We start from the raw sequence: 24,696 nt of genomic DNA on the forward strand, positions 1-24,696 counted from the left end.
ATATATATATAATACATCTAGAGACCTCCGCTTTGAGCTGGTTTACTGTATTATGACGTGGCTGTTGAGAAGTGACTGGCCTTGGAGAAAACTCGGTTCTGTGTATACCTCTCACTTACAAGAATAAAACAGCAATAACGGCCCAGCAGCCTAGAAATACATCCGATTTCTAATAGACTCGAGAGGAACACCACGGGAACACTAGCTATTGAACTGGGATCCGTACACATGTGTGGTCAACTCATCTGTGTTCTTGTTGACTGTCTTTAAAGGCTCTACGTGGTGCATTACTGCCGTTTGCATTCAGTATTATGGATTGAAATCCTATTGCATCGCAGTTAAAACTCACACACGCACCTTAGACTGACCCCTGTGCACTGCAGAATCACGGTTCTTAGTAAAACCAGGAGTGGCCTATTCAGTGGCCTAACCAATATCGCGTAATAGAATTGTGTTTATGATTTCCCAGACTCTTTCCCATGGCTAGTTAGTTGAATGTATGTCCGGTGTCTGAGCTGGTAATCGAATCGATTGATAGGATGTAATGAGTAAAAACTAAGGGAATAATTTGTGCTAACCTCCTGCTGAAGACACGCTGTGTTTTAATAGAGCCAGTCTGCAAGTCTACTGTCTGGATTACAACATGGAAACAATAGGACTGGTTTCTATCCTTGTATTAAGAGAACATAGTTACTAAACCACGATTTAAAACAGTATTTGTGAATGAAGCTCATTGGCAATGATTGTCAATGAGTGTTGTTGTGAATATATAAAACATTGGATATTGGAGACACGGGGCAGTAGGGATCCCTAGACTTACTTACAATTCATATGTAACTGTACATACCCCCGTCCACCCTACTTTGCACTGAAAAAAGTACTCATGAAATATTACTGAAAACCCAGGTGCTATCCATTTACGTTTGTCTTGCGTCAGCCTCTGTGCTGGGTCGAGTATACCACTCAATGTTCCCTTAGATAACTATATTTGTTCTACTATTGAAAAAAAATCTTTAATGACTCACTGTTTTTAAAACACATATGTATACAAAACACCTGATTGCATTTCGATTTATTTTGATCGCCATAAAAAAAATGTCGATGGAAACGTGTTTTCCATGTTATATATATATTTATATATATATATATATATATATGAAAAGAGTTGTGCTATTATTAGCTTTTAATAATAGGAAGTGCGACCGGGCAGCAATCTTTTGCGTCAGAGAGTGCTTGCATCGCACACTGCATGTCAATTCCTGTAGAGGGTACATGTGATACTTGCATCTTGTGCTCAGTTCTGGAAGCCAGGCTTTTAGCTGTGCTGTGAGTAGGTTTACTACGTTATCATACCTTCTTCTCCAGCGAATCTAATTGATTCGCAGAATTATTTCTATAAGGAAACCGGGCTGTCTTTGTAAGCATCGGGTTAAGGTAAGACGAACGTGAGATCACCTTGATTTATGTCTCTATTGTTTTAGCATCACGGTTGTGTAAATGTGTGGCCGCAGCGATTGCTCTGCTTTGGAGAGAACCCTGGTATAAATAAAGATGATGCTTTAGTTAGAAAAGATCGGGTTGCAATAAATAAACGCTCTCGATCTGATTTTAAAGTCCAGTACTGTTGCTAGGAAACAGAGTTCACCCTCACCTTGAGCACAGTAGATGCGTTTGATTGCGAAAAGGAGGTACAGAGTGCATTGCCAAGTGCGTTAGAGAATCTTTCTCTTTAATGCACTGCAATGGCATGGTTTATCCAATTGTTACAAATGACAACGATGTGTTTTATTTTACGCGAGATTAATTGCAGCTGTGGGGACGGATCAGTTAACCTATTGATCGTTCTGTTAACTGTTGATTGGTTAATGTGGCGCTCAGATCGCATTTTGATTAACGGTGCAGTAAGATGTGTTGTGTTTTTGACAGAATCCTCTTTGTCTGCATTGTTTATGTTGTTGTGTCGCGTCCCTTTTGACCTTGAAGCCTGTGTATGATTCAAGCCTGAAGCACTCTGATTCACTTACGGTCTTCATTGTTAAGATTACAGCGTAGGTGGCGATTATTGGAGTATAAAACAGTTTTGATTCGTTGATAATGAGCCGTGCTTCTACCCTGCACATGCATACTCCAATGACCGCTGTGCTGTATTGTGATATCGTTTAAAAGAAGACTCGTGTACCGTTACTGGCAATACGAGCACCACGTTTCATTCATATACATTAATGGCGATTTGCTTTACATTGCAGCTTGTTGTATTTCATGAACAGAATAACAACCTTCACATTTAATACCACACCTGAACACACGGGTGCATCGTTGCCGTTTGCTGACAAACATGCATGGTGCTGATTTAATGAATGCACGAGCTTGTATCAATCTCTGGGCTCCCCTGGTGAATCTGGGGAGCGGAGATGGCTTGCTTGCTTGCATGCAGCTGTGAGATCACCAGTACATGTCTTTTTACTTCAAGCTTGTGGATTCGTTAACAAGGCGAGTCCATGGCACGTTTGACCTATAACCCCAATCAACACCTTTGTTGGGTAAATAAGCAGTCGCTACCTCGCCGGTGGGCTTAATTTGGTTAACAGCTTAGCAAATGGCTATTGCATTACAATTGTAAGTCAATTAAGAGACACCCGTGATCTGTAATCTTGTCACGGCAGTGTTAAACCTCCTGATAAACCACTAGTTTATTGCACTCAAATCATATTTGTCGGTGAATGAATCGATTTGCGGGTGAGCAAGTACCAGAGAGCGCGTTTACAGGGATAGAATTAATTTACACATAGATAGGCCCAGATATCACCCGCTTGCTAAAATGCGGCTGCACTGAAGACGCTGAGGTACCAAAGGCAGGGCATTTAAGCATTCAAGAATCTTCTCATGCTAAAATTAGATTTGATCTACATCGATATGTTATGCTATAGCTGGCCTTTCAAGATATGATGAGATAACCGATCGTTTTTAAAGGCCATTTTCTTTTGTCTAAATTCACAACTTCTATTACCGGGCCTAAACCCTTTCAGTCCATTCTAGTATAGTCCCTTTTTTTCCCAGCCATGGTCCTAATTAAAATAACCTGGTCTTAATTCTTTAATTAACCTAGGGGTCAAATTCAGTAATTAAAGCGCTGGTTGGACTAAGTAACATGGTTTTGAACTCACCGACTTCCACACGGCCCACAAATGACACGCGATGAACACATTGAACATGCGCGAGCCATTCGCACGTCATTCACAGCACGTTTTCAACACGTGACAAAACCTCATTATTTAGGTACTGTCCATAGAGCAAGAGTCCCATCACTTGATTTACATTGGAAACAAGTGAAAGGTGCGTCCTTAGTGACTGATAACAGCAACCCATTCCTTTCCGTTTAATGTTATCGCACTTTATGTCCTTAGTAACAGTTAAGTTAAAGATGCAAGTACAAAAACGATTACATAAAACGCATGTATTTGTCATGTTTAATTTGTTTATCAGATAACATATTTGTAGTGATGATACAGCCTTTGGTTCACTGCATGTATATAGTCATCCATGCATTATGAAATTACAAGGTGCTGTACACCTTTTTTTTAATTAGGTTTATTACAAGCACAGGCTGTTCAAAAGCGAATAGCATATATTTAGGCTTGTTAATACAGGGATACTTCTCACCAGAACAGGTGATGATGATGTTGTGAGTTCTGTACACTGAGCCCTGAATTAAATCAAAGCTGTACTTTATAATGGCTAGGGTACCACCATCATTTTATTTGAATCCAGGCCAGAGTTCTAGAGCACATGACTCGTTTGTAAGCGTGTCTTACTAGCGTTGAGCTGAAGGTCAGAAAATACATCAACTGGACAGGCCTAGGAACACATTACCACATTGCTTACTAGGGCTGAGTATTGCTCTCATTCAGGGGTGTCCAATCCCAGTCTTGGAGGACCAGCATTCCACTCCAGGTTTTATAGGTACAATGAAGATAATGAACAACTTCAGGGTCTGGATGGAGGTGTAATTGGTTCAATTAAATATAGAACCTGGTTGGAACAAAGACCAGGAGTGGAAGAACCACTCTAATTGGCCACTCCTGCTCTAATTCATTTGAAAGGGTTTTGAATGTGCAAAGGGTTCAGGCTACCCTTTTCCTCATTCACAGCAATAGCAGTGACCTTCTTTGAGTCCTTTTTTTCATCTGGTTGCTATGCAAAAGGAAGAAGGTTGGTTGAAAGCGAGGCAATGCTTTGATGTCATGTTTGTAAGTCAGCGTCTTTTCTTATTGCAGTAGTTTCATCTGTTTTTAACATGCAATACAAAGCAAATTGTCCACCTTATTAGGATATAAGTCCTAGAGCAGTTAGTTGTTTGGTAGTTTTGCAAGATAGCTGGAATCAAATATCAATTAGTCATTGAAAAGTACACAGTAGTCCGAGCGTCTGTATCTCAGACTGCTAAATGAAATCCAGAAGTGTTTTATGAGTTTTCAAGGAATGGCAGATATCTCAATGGACACATAGTGAGCAGAATAAACATATTTTAAATGTAATTCATATATAAATAAATGTCCGCCCTTGCGTATGCTGTGATGGCAGTGTCTCCTGTGTTGTATACTGCTGTGTGTTTTGATGCATGGCTTTCCTCAGACTGTGTTTATCTCTCAGCCGATACATGGAAAGGAATCATGAGTCTGGGAATAGGGGAAGCTTGACGGGAGGATCACAATAAGATTTTTTTTTTTCACAATAAGATTTAGCTTTTATTTTTCAGGTGTGCAGCCGTATATTATTGTCATTTTACTTGTGTTTTAGCTTGATTTTAATAGCGGTATCAGTCACCAAATGCTATAAAATCATAATACTCCTTCAATCACAGTTTCAGAATTTTATAGGCTAGACAAGATTTTCAAAAACACATATGCATTTATGATGTATAGCATTGTACTGTACAATTATACCTGAACTCACTGAAGGGGGTAATAGCAAGCACAGAATGCCATTTAAACTCCCCAAACCTATGGAAAGCTTCCAAAGGCGTTCATGCAGGATATTTGGGGAATTTTGTAATCGATTAGATGTAAACAGGGGCAGCTGTTGGGAGACAGAAGCCATCCTCACATCCCAGCATTGGATTAGCTGGGAACCCACTAGTGTAGAAAGGGAGGGTGTCGCTGTGCAGATTAAGCAGGGAGCTGAGGGTTTTGAAATGCTGTGTTGCCTAGCAACCTGACAGATAATGTCACCAGTATATCTCCTAAAAGATATTCTCCTTTTTCTTTGGTCTAGTGTGTATAATATTAGGGCAGAACAAGAAAGACACGTTTAGACAAGTAAGATGGTGTGTATTTTTTAAGACTATCAGTAGACCCTCTACCATGTTAATAAGTTTGAAGGATGTGACCTATAGTTCTGTGCATCTTTTGGTTGTTATGTATAGCAAGTTGTAGTGCAGGGATGGAAATATTTCATCGCTGGTTGATCCATTTCGGCTTTTCCTATGTTTAATAAGACACACCTGAGCTTGTTACCTATACACAATGGCTAATCAAACTACTAGTTAAACCTGGAATGGGTGACACTGCTGCGCAGTGGGGGATGATGGTGGTGGGGGGTGTAAAGCAAGTTGCTCTCAGGACAGGACCGTGTCGAAGGGGGGTCTGGAGTGCCAGTGAGAAAGGAAGAGAGATCTCACACTCTCCCTCCTGTCCTTTATCTGCCCTTCCCTTCTGCGCTCTGAGCAACCACTGACATCCTACACTGTAATGAATATTTACACAGAGCATCAGCTCCTCACAGGCACCATCTGGGAATAGCTTTGATGAAATAAGCTGGCGATTAGTTTCAATGAATCATCACACTATAAAGAGAGCCCAGTAAATGCCCTAACCAAATAATATTCATCGGCCATGCAGTTACAGTGCCGCCGGCCATGCCAATACAATGGCTCTGTGCCAAGGGGCAGTAGTAGCACCCAGCTACTCCATTGTATTCATTGTTTGACATCGATGGCATCCCAATGGCATGAGCCTATGCTTAGAGGATGCACCATCGAAATTCATGAAGTACTGGTTTATCCAATTACAGCCATCTTCATGAGTGAAAGGGTCATTCATGTTGTGCTCTAGTAGGATGCATAGAAACTAGAGACACTCAATGTAAAGTGTGTCCCATTGCTGTTACATTGCTGCCTTTGCTTGCTGTTGAGAAGTCTTTATCACGTGCTACGTCTACAACTCCCCTGTTTCCTCTCTCTCCTCCTGGGAGCTTGCTTTCCCTGTCATACACAAATACAGATATCTCAATTAAGAGATTCCCCAGTTGAAAAGTATAATTAGATATGCTGGTACTGGCCGGATCCTGTAGCATGCAAGCGCTGGGGGTGACAACACTCGCTCCAAGTGCAAAAACGAATGAAGGAAAAGATCAATTGAAATGTAAATGCAGAAAAGAGTTTAATTGTGACCCTTTGGTTCTTATGGTTGTCCTCCAAATATTGTTTTTTTGTAGCACTACTGGTACTGCAACTGCCGCTGCTCCTACTAATACTGTAACGTCTGCTGTAAAGTAAACACCTAGAGATTAATGAGCACAATATCTTCATTTTTATCTTCCTTCTTCAGAGACACAGCGACGAAGACGAAAACCAACAAGCAGAAAAAAAATAACCCCAGAAAACTGCCCGGAGCTGTCTGTTCTGTTTCAAACAAGCCAGCAAGCTGCCACATTGTCCCCGCGTCCCTTATTGCTGTAGGTTTTAGAATCTGGTCGGGTTCCGTGTCCCAAATGCCTAAAAACAGCAAAGTGACGCAGCGCGAGCACAGCAATGAGCACGTCACTGAGTCCGTGGCTGACCTCCTGGCCCTCGAGGAGCCCTTGGATTACAAGAGCAGCGCGCTGAACGTGGGGGGCGTGCCACCGCCTCCGCGCAAGAACAAGGATGTGGAGGAGCCCCAGGACCCGGGAGAGGAGCGGCCAGCCTGGAACAGCAAGCTCCAGTACATCCTGGCCCAGGTGGGCTTCTCTGTGGGGCTCGGCAATGTGTGGCGATTCCCCTACCTGTGCCAGAAGAACGGAGGAGGTGAGGGAGCAGCTGTCTCCACTGGGGATCATTTATGTTGAGATCATTTATCTGGTGATCTCAAGTGCTTGTTAAGGACATGGAAATACATGTCTTATAAATGTTACACATGTGCTTCTCTTGTTTTTGAAATCAGCACATTAATGAATGCTTAAAGGCGAGTCCCAGCACAGCCCTCCTAATAAATCTGGTATGCCGAGGTCACAAGATAAATCTCAGGATCTCCAGACCATGTCGTAACTCCTTTATATTAGATTTTCTGACCCTGAATGAGTCATCATATACATCTAGAACATTGACAAGTCAATATCAGAGTCTGCTATATTTTATAATACTGCATCCCCAGAGCCAGATAATGTTAGTGAGCTGTTAGTTATTGTGGAGACTGTCCCTGCAGTAATGTTAGATTTTGAAAGGCAGGCGCAAGAGTATTGTAGTGGTTGAAGAAAACAGCCCCAGTGTTTCTCGTTTTATAAACACTGCAGCAATTACCTTGCGAATGTCATGGTAGACAACAGCCTTCCGTTACTAGCGAGAAGATTGTTATCTCTTTCAACGATCTCTGCACGACTGCCAGCTCTGATCTGCCAGTAACGGCCAGTGCTGAGATTTCTGTGTTCTCAGCTCAGCTGCTAATTTGCCCGTTGTCACACAATTAGGATCAGATTAATGGAAAGTCTAGTTCAAGCGGTTTGCCTGCCCTGAGCGTCTCCATTCATCCATGGGACACAGGCCACTGCCACGCTGGGAAATAAGGAAATAGAATACACATGACCCGCCCCCCCCCCCCCCCCCCCCCAGCTCTTAACGGCTCCCTCTGATTGATTGTAATGGGATCTGGGAACTCAATGTTTAACAGACTGGAAGGCAAGTTGTCTGGAGAACCTGTTTTCTTTTTTCTTTCTTTCTTTCTTTCTTTCTTTCTTTCTTTCTTTCTTTCTACACACACTTTCCTCTTGTTATCTGTATTTTTTTATAGATACCCTTTAAAATACAAGTACATTGACTACATGGAATTGCACTGTATTTATGATTTAACAAAGACACTTGTTACCTTTTGTATACAGGAGTGTAGCTCATTGATGCCATTGCTTTACTGTGCCTTGTTGTACTGTAATTCATGTGTTAAAGTTGGATGACATGTTTAAAGAAAAAAACAACTGATTTTTTTTTTAAGTGAATCCCAACAGCTTATGACTCAATCTCTTCAGCCCGTCTCATTATTTTTTAATTAGCCTCTTTCTCTGTGCATGATTCAAGGACTGGAACTGACTGGGCTGCAAGCAAGGCCTTGATTCCAGAAGTCAGACGGCCCTCTTGACAAACTCCTTCCTCGCTGCTGGTTATCGATGCATCCTCCCAATGCCATGCTTTTAAAATGAACAGTTGGGAATGTGTTTTTGATTAAGGAATATGGGGGGGACAACGACACTAAGAATAGAAAAGTGCTTTGCATTGATTTGATCAATCTGTACCCTGCAGGGATAAGGGCTTTATTTATATGGCGTTTACAGTACTAGGGAATCACTCCCCAGTGTAAAATACAGTGGCTTATCCAGGCCGGTAACAGGTTTATCATATCAACGCTCAGTTGGCCCTTCTTCTCCCTGCCTCCTGTTCTGGAGGTGTGGGATATTAGCGATCATGAATTTGGCAGCTTGTGAAGGTCTCCTGTCCGTACAGTAAGAACGAGAGTGAGATGTAATGTGGAGCCCGATTTACCTGGGAGCCCCGGCTCACTGTCGGTCTCCCCGCTCGTTGCAGGAGCCTACCTGATCCCGTATTTCATCCTGCTCATCATCATCGGGATCCCGCTGTTCTTCCTGGAGCTGGCGGTGGGGCAGAGGATCCGGCGGGGCAGCATCGGGGTGTGGAACTACGTGTGCCCGCGACTCGGGGGCATCGGCTTCTCCAGCTGCATGGTGAGAGGGGGGCTGGATTCATCTCCTTCTTCTCCTTTATCTCCTCTCCTCCTTCTTTCTCTCATTCTTCTTCTCCTCTTGACAAACTCCTTCCTCGCTGCTGTTTATCGATGCATTCTCCCCATGCCATGCTTTTATAATAAACAGTTGGGAATGTGTTTTTGATTAAGGAATATGAAAGCAAGCGCTTCCAGCGATGCGTCAGAGCCGGTGTCAGCAGTCAAGCTACTGTTTCTAACTCTCTCTCTATGCATCCACTTCTAAAAATGGAAGTGCAATTTCCTGGCACTGCTTTCTCTGGCTTTTCGACAGCTTAATGAAAATCGTGTTAATACAGATCCAAATTTAAACCATTTATATAGATCCTTCTGTCTGTAAATGAAATGGTGCCCACTGTACATAAACACATGTGCAATAAAAATCTCTTGTAAACCTGCTCTATCAAAGACCATTACATCTTCACTGGTCCCCTTATATTTCTGGTCTTTTCCTGGTACACTTCTGCTTCCTGGGTCCACAGGAAGTGATATGGTACCAGGAAGAAGGAAGTATACAGCTATGGCCAAAAGTTTTGCATCACCTAGAATTTTAGATTGAGACATAATAATACCAAAATATATATATATGAACATAATCTATATCTTTGATTTAACATTATGTAATCAAAGAAACAACAAAATGACACCTCAAAAGTGGAATTATTTTATGCTCCCTATGTACTGGATAAGGAAGCAATGTTATATACATATGCACGTTATATATACACACACGCACGGTGCTCTTCAGTCTGGTGTGCAGTAAATAGATGCCACACAGGGGAGCTGAGCAGCTATAAATACATTTTAAAAAGCCCAGCTTAGAAATCCTGAAAAGAACATATTTAAATTATTCAACCTTCACTGTTGCACAACATTGAATATGGAATTTCAGGCCAACTGGAACATCGTTTTGCATTTAAATGCCTTTGTTTTATATCCAGCCAGTACAGCACAATATTCAAATATTATTATTAGTTTATTTAGCAGACACTTTCATCCAAGGCGACTGACAGAGACTAGGGTGTGTGAACTACGCATCACCTGCAGAGTCACTTACAACAATGTCTCAACCGAAAGACGGAGCACAAGGAGGTGAAGTGACTTGCTCAGGGTCACCGAGAGACCTCCTGGTTACAAGCCCTTTTCTTTAACCACTGAACCACACAGCCTCCTATGTGGGCAGCCCAGTTAAAATTATTGAGTCAGGCTGGGAGCTCTATAATCTGCACAAGTAATCACTCAACACCCTGCCTCCCTCAACAGCGTCTTGGAGTCAAACTGAGGGGACATGAAGAAAGCAGGTTGAGATGTGATTGTGTGTGGGAGCGTGTGTAGTGTAGGGCAGCTTGTCAGCCCTGTCCTGGATCTGGTACAGCAGCTCTTCACTCTAATCCCTGGTCTCCTCTTTGCTCCCCCTGCAGGTGTGCTTCTTTGTGGGTCTGTATTACAACGTGATCATTGGCTGGAGCATCTTCTATTTCTTCAAGTCGTTCCAGTACCCCCTGCCCTGGAGCGAGTGCCCCCTGGTTAAGAATGGATCACTGAGCAGTAAGTGTGAGAAACCCAGTGGAGCCCTATATAGGCAATGAGAAAAGCGCACAGATTGAAATTCCACCTGAAGCAAAGTACCGCAGGAGCAGCTATTATTTAAACGCTACTATTAATATTTTTTTTAAACAAAATGTTTGCCTAACTCCCCTCCCCCTTGTTGCTATTCACCTTTCATTCTCCATACCAATGAAATGCAAGGATTACACTAGAAACAAGCGAGACATGCAAGTCTGATACAAGTAAGGAGTTCATGCATACCTTGCACAAAACTTTAAATTGATTAGCACAAAGTCCTTGAGTGATCCATGCATCCCTTGCAACGCCCTGGTATACTTTGTGTCATACTTGCTTTAACCTTGTATTGAGTTGCATGATCCTTGCATCTCTTTTGCTACGGGTCAGACAGGGTGTTCTGTGTCATTGTCCAGATCTCTGTTGCTTTGCATTTTTAGGTTGCGTTTCCGTATTCCAATGCAGGGCCCTCTAAGGCGTGTGGGAGGACTGCAGGTTTACTGTGCTCTTGTGTGTGAAGCTGCTTCTCCCTGCAGCTCAGCCACCTGACAAACCCAATCCATCACCAGCCCAGTGCTCCCTGGAATAAGCCATGCCGCAGGGACTCTATCTTGCAGTCCCAGCATGCAGGATGCATTCGCCTGAGAGCTGCTGTGCGTTGCCAGTCATACCCCCAAGGCGTGTGATCATGCCAAGCTCTCGGAACTGAAACCAGGTTGTTCTGGTCAGTACATGGATGGGTGACCTTCGGGGAAAGCAAGTGTCTCTGTGTATGAAGGGGTGCTGGTGGTTTCGTATGGTGGCTAAGCATAGTGCTGCTATAGAAGGGTGCCCCTTATTTACCTTATGCAAAAATAGATCCGCTGTTACCATTTAAACATGCGACATACACATAATCACACTTATAACTAATCCATAAGATGGTTTTTGTTAGTTTTGAATGGCGCTAACACAACCTAATGAATGACTGTGCTGTCAACTTGATGAGCACACTGATGCAGTTTTTTTTTTACTTTAAAAAAACAATATTATTATTATTATTATTATTATTATTTATTTCTTAGCAGACGCCCTTATCCAGGGCGACTTACAATTGTTACAAGTTATCACATTATTTTTTTACATACAATTACCCATTTATACAGTTGGGTTTTTACTGGAGCAATCTAGGTAAAGTACCTTGCTCAAGGGTACAGCAGCAGTGTCCCCTACCAGGGATTGAACCCACAACCCTCCGGTCAAGAGTCCAGAGCCCTAACCACTACTCCACACTGCTGCCCTATAGCAAAACCGGGACGATTGAATCATTTTGTTTCTGACGCCTTTTCTCCGGGACGTCTGGTAACCCTAGCTGTTGCCCCAAATCCTCTCCCCCCCCCCCCCTCCAGCTCATACTGCCCCCCCTCAAGTGTTCATTCTCCCCCCTGTCGTCCGTAGTCGTGGAACCGGAGTGCGACAAGAGCTCGGCCACCACCTACTTCTGGTACCGCGAGGCGCTGGACATCTCCAACTCCATCTCGGAGAGCGGGGGGCTCAACTGGAGGATGACGCTGTGCCTGCTGGCAGCCTGGATCGTCGTGGGCATGGCCATGATCAAGGGGATCCAGTCCTCAGGGAAGGTGAGCTGGGGGAGCTGCCTGGGATCACTTCCAGTGCTTGATGCATTTTCCAAGAAAATAACTTTACCTAGCGTGCTGTCGTTCCACCCGGTATGATTTTAAAATCAAGAAATGGGAACTGCACACAGGAGAATGCAAGTGTTAGAGTTTGTGCAATTATCGCGTTGGCTTTAGTCACGTCAGGGTATCTAATGAGATCCTTCTGCCTCCCCCTCTGCAGGTTATGTATTTCAGCTCTCTGTTCCCTTACGTGGTGCTCCTCTGTTTCCTGGTTCGAGGGCTGTTGCTGAGGGGGGCTGTGGACGGCATTGCCCACATGTTCACACCCAGGGTGAGTACACGGAGAACCCCTTTCCCGCAGGACAAGCCTCCCACAGACACCTCTCAGAGTGAGTCAAGACCACAGACAGTGCGTTACCGCCCTCTAGTGGTTGCTTCCATGTTTAATTTCCAAAGCTTTCTTTAACAGCTTGACCTCTTGTGTGGTTAAATGCATGCTTCTTAAGAGCATCTGCGCATTGAAAAAAAACGTAAATCACAATTTTAAAATACTTATTCCAAACCTGATCAGTTTGCAAAACTGTTATTCAGCCCCCTAAGATGGACCACTGAAGTATAGTTCCACACATCACGATGCTTCAAGTGTGGATCCTGTATCTGCTATAACGAGTCACTGGCGTTTTCTCTATAGCTGTTGTGAGCTTGAGAGCTCAGAGCCAGGTAAAGGCATATATTATTAATTAGTCATTTAGTGATTTTATCCAAAGCGACTTACAGAGGCTAGGGGGTGAACTATGCATCACAACTGCTGCTGCAGAGTCACTTCCAATAGTACCTCGATTTTACTTCTCATCCAAAGGACAGCGAGTTGAATTAACAGTGGTTGGGCAGTGCTCAGAAGTGTTGCAGAAATCATAACGGATTCGGGGGAAATGAATTGAGGTGAATGTCGCTGTTTGACCGCGGCCGGGCTGGGTCTCGTTTCAGCTGGAGAAGATGCTGGAGCCGCAGGTGTGGAGGGAGGCAGCCACGCAGGTGTTCTTCGCCCTGGGGCTGGGCTTCGGGGGCGTGATCGCCTTCTCCAGCTACAACAAACAGGACAACAACTGCCACTTCGACGCAGCCCTCGTCTCCATCATCAACTTCGTCACCTCCGTGCTGGCCACGCTCGTCGTCTTCGCCGTGCTCGGGTTCAAAGCTAACCTCATGAACGAGAAGTGTGTCGTGGAGTGAGTACCGCCTTCTGGGCACCAGGGGGAGCCCTCTTCTCATCCTGGAGATCACACAAGAGCAGAGCTGGTCAAACGTTTAAAAAGAGCCATACCCGCCGGTGACCAGGGAGTGATCAAAGAGAAAAAAGAATGTGTCGTAAATAAGTATTTAATGAATGTGCAATTTAACAGTGTGCTGAAGTTTAGTTACGTGTTTAATAAACAGTCAATAGACGTGCTGTGCATTATTGGAGCTCATAATTCATAGGTGTGCTATATTTTTTTGAGACTTGGTAGTTTCCTGCAGCTCCAATAAAATATATATATATATATATATATATATATATATATTTCCATGTCATGATATTTCAATAACTGACTCTGTAACCATGAATCAGACTGCTGTTTTAGACTGTAGCCCGTCCTGGGTTTTTCTCTCTATTTTATCCATATCAACTTGTTCACACAGTAAACACAGTTGAAAATGATCTTGAAGAACAGAGTTAAAACCACTTGGTAAATAACTGCAGTGTTCCCTGGCCCTCTGCAGCAATGCTGAGAAGATCATGGGCTACCTGAACTCCAAAGTTCTGAGCCACGACCTGATCCCCCCGCATGTGAACTTCTCTCACCTGACGGCGCAGGATTACACAGAGATGTACGGCGTGATCCGGACGGTGCGTGAGGGCAGCTTCTCTGAGCTGGGGCTGGAGCCCTGCCAGCTGGAGGACGAGCTGAACAAGGTCTGCTGGTCTGGCTTCAATAGCACCGTGGAGTGGGCTGTTTTAATGCATGGGCGGGAATGAGGCTCCCATTGCACAGCGGTTTGTTTCAATCCTGGTTTTGAGTTTAATGCGACATACCTGAGCTTGTTACCTGTACGCTGTGGTTAATGAAGCTCGTTGTACAGCCAGGAATGGGTGAAACTGCTCTGCAAGAGGTCATATTTCTGTTCTGTAGTGATCTTAACAGAGGTGGATCTTAATAATCTCTCTCTTTGCCTCAGCACCTCTCTGTCTCACTATGTCACTGTCTCTCTCGCTCTCTCCCTGTCTCTCCCTGTCTCCCTGTCTCTCTCTGTCTCTCTCTCTCCCTGTCTCTGTTTCCCTGTCTCTGTCTCTCTTTTTCTCTCTCTCCCTGTCTCTCTCTCTCTCCCTGTCTCTCTCTCTCTCTGTCTCTCTCTCCCTGTCTCTGTCTCCCTATCCCTCTCTCCCTGTCTCTGTCTCACTGTCTCTCTCTCTCTCTCAGGCTGTCCAGGGGACAGGGTTGGCGTTCATCGCCTTCACAGAAGCCATGACGCACTTCCCAGGCTCCCCCTTCTGGTCGGTGATGTTCTTCCTGATGCTCATTAACCTGGGGCTGGGCAGCATGATCGGCACCATGGAGGGCATCATCACGCCCATCGTGGACACCTTCAAAGTGCGCAAGGAAATCTTCACGGGTACGACACAGCAGAACACCATCCCCGAACACCATCCCCGAACACCATCATAGAACACCATCATAGAACACCATCCCCGAACACCATCATAGAACACCATCCCAGAACACCATCCCCGAACACCATCATAGAACACCATCCCCGAACACCATCCCCGAACACCATCCCCGAACACCATCATAGAACACCATCCCCGAACACCATCATAGAACACCATCCCAGAACACCATCATAGAACACCATCCCAGAACACCATCATAGAACACCATCCCAGAACACCATCCCCGAACACCATCATAGAACACCATCCCCGAACACCATCCCCGAACACCATCCCCGAACACCATCATAGAACACCATCCCCGAACACCATCCCCGAACACCATCATAGAACACCATCCCCGAACACCATCATAGAACACCATCCCAGAACACCATCATAGAACACCATCCCAGAACACCATCCCCGAACACCATCATAGAACACCATCCCCGAACACCATCATAGAACACCATCATAGAACACCATCATAGAACACCATCCCAGAACACCATCATAGAACACCATCCCCGAACACCATCATAGAACACCATCCCAGAACACCATCATAGAACACCATCATAGAACACCATCCCCGAACACCATCATAGAACACCATCCCAGAACACCATCATAGAACACCATCCCAGAACACCATCCCCGAACACCATCATAGAACACCATCATAGAACACCATCCCCGAACACCATCATAGAACACCATCCCCGAACACCATCCCCGAACACCATCATAGAACACCATCCCCCAATACCATCCCAGTTATAGAGCCTTCGCCTTGTTGTTTCCAGCCTCTTTGTGCGTTGACCTTGTTGATCAGGAACTCCCTGCTCTGTCTCCCCCACTCCTCCCACAGTGTGCTGCTGTAACTCCCTGCTCTGTCTCCCCCACTCCTCCCACAGTGTGCTGCTGCACCTTAGCCTTCCTGATCGGCCTGCTCTTTGTCCAGCGCTCAGGGAACTACTTTGTCACCATGTTCGACGACTACTCCGCAACGCTGCCCCTCACCATCGTCGTCATCCTGGAGAATATCTCTGTGGCCTGGTTCTACGGGACAGAGAAGTAAGAGGTTTACATCCGAGCACAGGGCAAACACAGCATCCCTCGACCCCCCCCCCCCCCCCCAGGCTAGTCTATTCACAAAGCCTTCAATTCACTAACTCCATGGGAACACTAGCTGACAGGCCAGTCTTTAACAAGCTCTGGGTTTAACAAACACTAGAGCCTCACTACTTGTATAGGGTTAGTAATATAGGTTATTCGTTATTATAAAGGATTCCTGAGCACTGAAATGGGAGTGAATTAAATAGTGGAGCAAATGCTGTAGAAGTATGACTTAGAGTGGTAGCAATGGACAGCTGTAATAACGGTGAAGTATGATGCGATATGCAGTTTAGTTAATCTGTGCTGCACTCTCTGCACACTAGAGGGCATCAGACTAGAAACTGGATTGCCACAGATTACTACTGAAATACCATGTTTCACCAGCAGGTGTCACACGCTGATGATCAGGTCACTATAAAAGGCCATTTTCTGAAACTAAATACTACACGTTATTTCAAACTGTGGCGAACGAGATATGTTTAATACACTGCAGCTTAATGTTTTGTCCTTCAGATCAGTAAAATAATCCAATATCTATGCTTCTATTGCGTTTATTGCCCTTTATCCTAACCTAGAAGAAATATCTCAAACAGCTTATAAGAATCAGTGGTTAATAAATTTGCCCGCATATTGTAATCGATAGTCAGCCCAATGCAATCCTGCCGTGTTCAAAGTGAAGGCATGTTTATGTGATCGCAGTAGAGGCTGGCACTGCAGTCATGTGAGAGCGTGCTGCCTGCATCGAGCGTTTGTCTTGATCTTGATGTGCAGGTTCATGCAGGACCTAACGGAAATGCTGGGGTTCCGGCCGTCCTGCTTCTATTTCTACATGTGGAAGTACGTGTCTCCCCTGTGCCTGGTGGTGCTCATGTTCACCAGCATCATTCAGATGGGCCTCAGCCCTCCTGGGTACAGCGCCTGGAACGAGGAGACGGTGAGCCAGTTTCAAAGCATGCGTTAACATGGGAGCCAGCTCGTCTGCACTTGTAGTTTTGGAGCTTTGAACCGCCTTCCCTCCTGTCTCCCCCCCCCCCCCCCCCTCCGCAGGCTAGCGAGCGGTTCCAGAGCTACCCCCCCTGGGCCCTGGGGATGTGCTTCACCCTGATCACACTGGCCATGCTGCCCGTGCCTGTGGTCTTCATCGCCCGCCAGTTCCACCTGCTCTCCGACGGCTCCAACACCCTGTCCGTCTCCTACAAGAAGGGACGCATGATGATGAAGGACATGTCCAACCTGGAGGACAACGACGAGACCCGCTTCATCCTCAGCAAGGTGCCCAGTGAAGCCCCCTCCCCCATGCCAAACCACCGCTCCTACCTGGGGCCCGAGGGCCCCTCGTCCCTGGAGACGACCAACACCAGCCCCAATGGCCGCTATGGGACTGGCTACCTGATGCCTACCACGCCAGAGTCCCAGCTATGATCGTTAGGTTAGCAGGTGGCATTTCCCTTACCAACAAAACAGGCTGCAGTATTCTGGACACAGTAACCAATCAAAGCTGCCCTACAGCCCTGGATACTGAAAGACTCCGATCAGAGCATCTTTTTAATGATCTCTCTTAGTTCTCTTATTCAAGCTCCTGATTGAATGATTCCCGTCAATAAGGGGGTCGTTAAATACTGGAGACCTCATTGGGACTAACCTAGAGTGAATGAGACACTACTTAGATCATTAAAATAGACCCCTTGTTCTTTTAGAAAAGGGTATGGTTATTGCAAGCATATCTGGACAGGTGGATTCAGATGTATTCAGATGTAACTGTTAGCGTTAGTGTGCCTGTGTCGTGTGTTACTAGTTTTGTAACATTACCACTTTATGTTTCGTTCACACAGTACGGTGCACGTGGTATTTTAACATGATAATCTTGATTAGTCTTTAACACAGGTTTCGTCTGGTACCTTCTTTGGGATTGCTGTCAGAAACTCTTTTGCAGTATTACTAAGTCAGAGTGCTGCCGCACAAAGTTACTGTCTCCAGAATACTGCGCTGTACTGCAGTTCAGGGGGGACATGCTGTGGTGTTTTTGTAAGGGTTGGTTTGGAGGGAGAGGGAGGGACAGGAGCCCTTCTCCTCTTCCCATTTCCAAGTCCAGTTGTAATATAATAAATACGTAGCCTAGATAGTAGGAGATCAACCATTAATGCCCCCCCCCCCCCCCACCGAAGGGTCCATTCTGTTTGGTGTCTGTCTCGGGGTCTGTTAGTTACTTAGATAAAATGCTAACCGCTCTCACAGGATCCACTGCCACATGGTGTGCTTTAAGAGTGGAGCAATCCTAACCTTGTTTCTTCGGCAGCTTCCACAGTCCAAGCCTCTGGTGACTTTGCTAACGCAATGCAGAGCACATGTTGTGAAGCGCAGTTCAGTGACGATTTCACTTCACTGGAGTCCAATACGTTTAATATGATACAGCAGCTTTAAATGATCGTTCCATTTATTAACAGTTAAGTCTGATTAACCAGTTGGTGCACTTTATCAAAAACAATGGCACTGGAGTTACTATAGAATTAAAAAAAAAATCTAATCCAACTACAGGTACAGAATTTAAAATATTCAGAAAATGTAAATCTCTTAAATATATTGGAGACAGTGCAATATTCTGCCACCGTAGGGCAACTAACATACAAATCCTCTTACTGTACAATGGCAATCACAGTGATTTCCTGATTGCACATTGATATGTATTGCTTTATTAATTTATAAGGCACTGGTACACAATGAAATGTTTGCAGGATGGAGCAGCATTGTAATAATACACTTAGACAAAAGCATTAGCTGAAATATTTATCGTCTTGGTGCTGTTGTATAACCCTAACCCAAAGCCAGCCCTCTCCCTAGTTGTTAGCAAACCGACAGCACAGATACAGAAGAAAAGCACAAGCATAGCACCTCCCTGGAGATCGCACAACTCAGCACAATCCGTACCAGGAGAGGAGAGCAATCCCGAATAACAGGGGAGCCCCGGAGTCTGCCAGCTGGAGAGAGGAAGCAACACCCTGGAAGAAATTCCAGACAGGCTGTGCAGTCAGGATTACAGAAACTGGTGGCTTTGACTCCGAGCACAAATAGATATAGACGGCAATGCCTTATAGACCGAACAGAGCTCACGAATCCATCCTTACTTAATTAAGCACAGTAAACCCATCAACAGCCTGCAATATACTGCTAAGGACCGCTATACTCTAGTAACTACAGCGGACAAGAATACAGCTGCACAATGCAATGCTGACATTGAACCCTGCTTGCTTACTTTAAAAAGACCTGTACTTTTGCAAAGAAATGAACAGATACAATGAGGCTAATTCCCATGCATTTCCCCCCCACATTATTCTATGCATTTGCCATGCATCCCATGGCTTAACAGGAGTTTGCCATATTCAGTATAGCACTTATGTATTACTAGCTTGTTTCAAAGGTCTTTGTAATCTCTAAGACCATGTGCTTTTGACTCCGAAGTACCCATAGTAAACACACACAATGCCTTTAAATTAAACTAATGAAATGAAATGGGATATAGAAACTCCAGTGCCATTCCTCTCCTCTTTATCGTGATGCTAGATGCAATGGTAATAGTGAATCAATCAATAGTGTGCATTATATTTCTATCGTTGTATATTTAAACTGTATATGTCTGTGTACATTCTGTTAGTGATGAAAGGGATCTGTAAAGTGACAAGGTGAACCTTTTCATCCGCTTGTACATTTATATGTATATCGTTGTATATTTGGAGATATTTATAGTTTTTTGTTTTGGTGCCTTTCCTTCGTACCCCGAAGCGGGGAGAGCAGATGATGCATGAAGACTCATTCCCATCAGAGGGGAGGAGCAAGGGGCGGGGCGGGGGCGTGGTTTCCACTGAGGGACTGCTGTGATTGGATACATTCTCTCAGCTTTTAGAATCTTTTTAAACGTGTGGTTTAAATCCCCTAGGTGGATCACAGATACGTGGTCTGTCTTGGAGTTGGTTAGATTAAGTTTTAGGGGGTCGGGCATAAACATAAGGGTCCCCTTGGTTAAAACTACACCCCCCGAGGCGTGTCCTACATGTCACGTGACACACGAGGTCCTTTCCTCTGATGGGAACGAGACTCTTGTGACGTGTTGTCGAAGCGCAGGTTCCCTCTTCTTGTCAGGTTGTTGGGGTGACTTTGGACCACAAGCAGCGCCTGTTGCATTTCCTCCCGTGCAGCTCCCTGCAAAAACAGTGATCAGCGCCGTGTGCTGAACCTGCTAACTCAGTATCTGCGCACCCGAGGCACTGCCTGTCCGCCGTGCTGCTTGATACGGAATCTCTTACCTAACTAAGATCGCCAAGTATAGCAGAACACCGCTAATGCCAAGGCAAAATCCCCGTTTCATCTGGTGGATGCGGGTGCAATAGGATCATGAAACACTGGATCATCAAACTTCAGGAATTCTAACCCCCTGACGTCATGCTTAACCAATCCGATTGCTCGCAGTTCTACTATACGCTTGCTGCATTTGTGCCTGGTTGCTGACTGCAGCTGCGCATCAACCGCTGTACAATATCTCCTTATCACAGAGCTACACAGAGAGCCGAGGCATGTGCTGTAGTTGTGATAACGGCCAGGGAGTGTCGCGTGGGAATAAAGGCTCTCTTGCAGAAAGACATGGGCTGTTGTTCCTTTGTTTCCTAGGTAATGTCTTTATTATAGAACGTAGAGCTCAGCAGCCATTTAGGACGCTCGGTGAATAAAAGAGTTACAATATTTGACCACCAGGTGGCAATGTGCAGCAAGTCAAAATTAGACTTAACATTCAATGGCTCTCCAAATAATAAAATGTATTTTCACCAACTGCTAGTTGCAAGTGGGAGTGATTGGACTTTTATTGCGCAGTACTGGCAAAGCACCCGTGGTTGATTTATTAAATTCCTCAGCAGCTGTTGTATTCGGTGTAAGGCAGGGAATGCACTGGGAAACAGTGCCCCACTGTGGCCAAAGCGTGTAGTGATTTGTGATGTGTCCGTGTTTCCTGCTGAGTTTGTGTGTAGTGCCAGGCATCGTAAAGCACAAGTCTTCAATGAAATCCTGCTGTAAAAGTCAAAGCACAGATCTAGTCCTTTCCAATCAACATGAGTATTCTGTATCTGCGTCTTTCATTATTATGATTATTGTTATTGTACAGTATTTAAACAATGTGTGGACAATTACTTATCAATATTACCAAAAAAAAACGTCAATAAAGAAAATTGTTGTTGTTATATAAATACCCTGTGCTGTGCTCTTTTATATGATACAAAAGAGAGATGCTGGTTTTCAAATAATAATAATCTCTCCAAATCTCTCCAACCGGTCCCGACAGGATCAAATTACCTGCAAAATGTTTCCATCATACATTATACATGTGAAACCACATCGCCTAAAGACATGAACTCGAAAAGTCATGTTAGTGCTTTGGAAGAGACTATACAAGTTGGTGTAACTGATAAACACTGATAAAAAATACCTCTTTTTAACCAAAGCAATCAAGAATTGTGTCCTATAAACACAGAAAGAATCCTGGACGCTGTACAGCAGCCTGCTCGCGCTGAGCTCTATTATATTATGACGTCTTGAATCGCTGACAAGGAAAGTGTTCACTTAACGTAAATGCAATATGATAACACCAATTAGGACTGTACTGACAGGCACATTAAGGTCTATACAGTGTACTTAACGGCAATACACTTCAAACAGTGGATTTATATAACCAGCAATGACAGCTGTCAAATGCAAACAAATATTTTACTAATGGGATTTGCAGAAGAAGTGAAGAGGATTGCTGCAGACGATGCTGTCGCTTAAGATCACCCAGAACCTGGTATTTTTGCAGTTAGTAAAGATATTTGCTTATAAGAGTAAATTCCATTAAGAGCGCACAGTAAGTTAAATGGATAAGAACGATTTCAAACAAGTGCAATTGCAAACAATCTATATATATGTTTTGGTTTAGAGTAAAATCAAGTACAAGATACAGAAAATATAGTTATAAACTCAAATTGACTTACTGAGCATATTAAAGGGGAGCCGCATGTCCTGAGTTTAGCCAAAACAATTGAGTTAATTAAGCTAATTAGTACTCCCCTTTAAAGGAAGCAATATTCCAGCTGTGTCAATTAGTGGTAATGAAAGAGATTGTAAGCCACCAGCCAGCCACTGCCGCCTCAAAGGATTTGAGTTCTGGTGATTTCACTCTGAGAGGGCGTTGTAGCTGTGCACTGGCTGCCATTTGATCTCCATGCACTTGCTTTGAGATTTTTCAATGAATAGAGACTTGCAATGTGCAGTAAATGTGTGTTTCTGTATTATTATCACAAGCGAATACGCAAGAAAGGTCGGTCTTTTAAAAAGCCGGAATCAGTCCAGTGGTTTTGGAGTGGCTGAATTATTGATAAGTTAATCGATCCGTTTCTGGGCCGTTGCTCTTTTCCCTGCTCTCTGTGATTGTAATCGCAATGGGCATTTACTGGCATTGCCGGAATTGCGCTCTGTCTCAGTGCTGCTTTGTAAAGCACGGTGCAACACACATTGTGACCACTAGATGGCGCTTTTGAACAACAAAAATAAAAATACGGTAGTTGACATTTTTGGAAGAGCTTGGCTTACCGTGCAATGAAAGGTATACCTGTATAAAGGGTTATGTGATTGTTTTAGCTACTGACTAGATTACATTGTACATCGTACTAAATTGTGTTGAAAGCCAATTACAAGCAATACAGAGTATTACCATAATGCTATTTACTTCATAATGCCAGCTAATGTTTAATACAGTACATATATTTACTTACATGCAATTGGACAGTTTGGAAATATTTGCTTGCATGTCATTGGAAGTTAGCCAAAGTGAGTCATTTCAAATATGAGCAGCTCTTGCTGTGTTTAATACTGTACTGACATGCAGTGAGGGTTACCCGTTAGTCCCCTATGAAAAAAAAGAGACCATGGAACTTGATTTTCTTCTTAAAAACTGAATTGTGGCCAGGAGCTTCTAAATATAGGAATCCCTCATTAGTAAACCTCTAGGTCATTTTCTGATTTGACTCTTCTCCCCTCTGTTAAACACACAGGAGGCATGCTCGCGTCAGCACAGAACTGGAGATTTGAATCCGCTCCCATTAGAAGAGCTGGGAGAGGCGGACTGCCATGCAGGATGACACACTGTGACGATGCCTGTCAGCAGGGGCAGGGGTCACACACGCGCTACTGAAGTCCAGGATCGAGAGACAGGGCACTGTGTTATCTAGCAGGCTGCCACGTGGACTGGAATACAGATGCTCTATTAAAAGTGTCTCAGATTCGCTGAGCTCTTCAGGTCCCTGTAACGTGCTGCATTTTGAACAGCTAAATGAGGAGGGTAAAGCCGCGTCATGAATACTGATCGCTTCGCTGGAGCCCTTAATGCTTCCCTAATGCCAGCCACTAGCTCTCCCGGGCAATGGGCTGCACTGGCTTGGCGTGGTTTATCTCATGGGTGAAGTGGTCATGAAACAAGCTGATTGACATCACTGGAAGCTGCAGTCTGCTAGTTACAGGCACAGCCCTCCAAAAGAGATCCCTAATTCAGAGACGTGGTATGGTTTCAGATTGGTTTATATTGATGGACCAGGAAGAGCGCATTCAATGGTTTCAATTCACAAAAGTGTAAGGACTGTTTTAAGGCATGTTTTCATAAGGACTGTTTTTCAGAGAGTGTTTCCAAACATTCTCATGGGTTAAACAGTGCCTTGAAACAATAGAACATATAAAATAATGGATGAGCTGCAGCGAATGACAAGGCTGTAATTGTATCAAGGGGTTCGGGTGACATCATAAACCACGAGAGTGAAATATCCAAGAGATTTGAAAAGGGTTTCATGAACTACAAATGTAATGAGCATATTTTTTGAATAGGGCCCGGTGTCTTATACTTACAATTGACACAGAATGATCTTTCCCAGACCTGTGTACTGGTCTCCATCTTTGAAAGAGTAATGGGTGGGGTTGCAATATAAATCAAGTCCTCTCCCTCACACTGACAACATGGAACTGGCCCCTCCAATCTATTTCCATGTGAATGTGTATGCGAGGGTCATGTTACACACGCTGGCAACGGCATTCCACAAGCAGAACATCGGAATGCAAGTGAGAGTTCCATCGGAATGCAAGCGAGAGTTCCATTGGAATGCAAGCGAGAGTTATTTTATTATTATTATTTATTTCTTAGCAGACGCCCTTATCCAGGGCGACTTACAATTGTTACAAGATATCACATTATACATCATTTCACATTATACAGATATCACATTATTTTACATACAATTACCCATTTATACAGTTGGGTTTTTACTGGAGCAATCTAGGTAAAGTACCTTGCTCAAGGGTACAGCAGCAGTGTCCCCCACCTGGGATTGAACCCACGACTCTCCGGTCAAGAGTCCAGAGCCCTGACCACTACCCCACACTGCTGTCCTCAATAGGACTGCTGTCCTATTCCGAGAGTTCCATCGGAATATAAGCGAGAGTTCCATCATCAGCACTCGGAGAGGCTGTCCGGAGAGCACCGTGTCTTATTACTCTCCTCGGCTTTTAGAAACAGTTTGCGTAGCTTTTAAAAAACAATTTAAGAAATTGCCTTGAATACGCATCTTCACTGTGCAATTTGTCCCCCTGTAGAAAATGGATCCTGTCATCTTGC

The 24,696-nt window shown here is 44.3% G+C and overlaps 1 protein-coding gene across 1 annotated transcript; it reads left to right on the forward strand.

The window, feature by feature from the left end:
• The first annotated feature begins 1,240 nt into the window (after positions 1–1,240).
• Positions 1,241–21,250, forward strand: LOC117964519 (sodium-dependent neutral amino acid transporter SLC6A17-like). Its single transcript, XM_059004896.1, has 12 exons — positions 1,241–1,434; positions 6,606–7,063; positions 8,828–8,985; positions 10,445–10,571; positions 12,024–12,205; positions 12,426–12,536; positions 13,193–13,434; positions 13,967–14,159; positions 14,665–14,857; positions 15,818–15,977; positions 16,791–16,953; positions 17,067–21,250. The coding sequence occupies exons 2-12, from the start codon at positions 6,769–6,771 to the stop codon at positions 17,439–17,441; spliced, it is 2,199 nt and encodes a 732-aa protein (XP_058860879.1). The 5' UTR covers positions 1,241–1,434; positions 6,606–6,768; the 3' UTR covers positions 17,442–21,250.
• Positions 21,251–24,696: the final 3,446 nt, after the last annotated feature.

This window comes from Acipenser ruthenus, chromosome 30 (assembly GCF_902713425.1).
Source record: "Acipenser ruthenus chromosome 30, fAciRut3.2 maternal haplotype, whole genome shotgun sequence".
NCBI classification, from domain to species: domain Eukaryota; kingdom Metazoa; phylum Chordata; class Actinopteri; order Acipenseriformes; family Acipenseridae; genus Acipenser; species Acipenser ruthenus.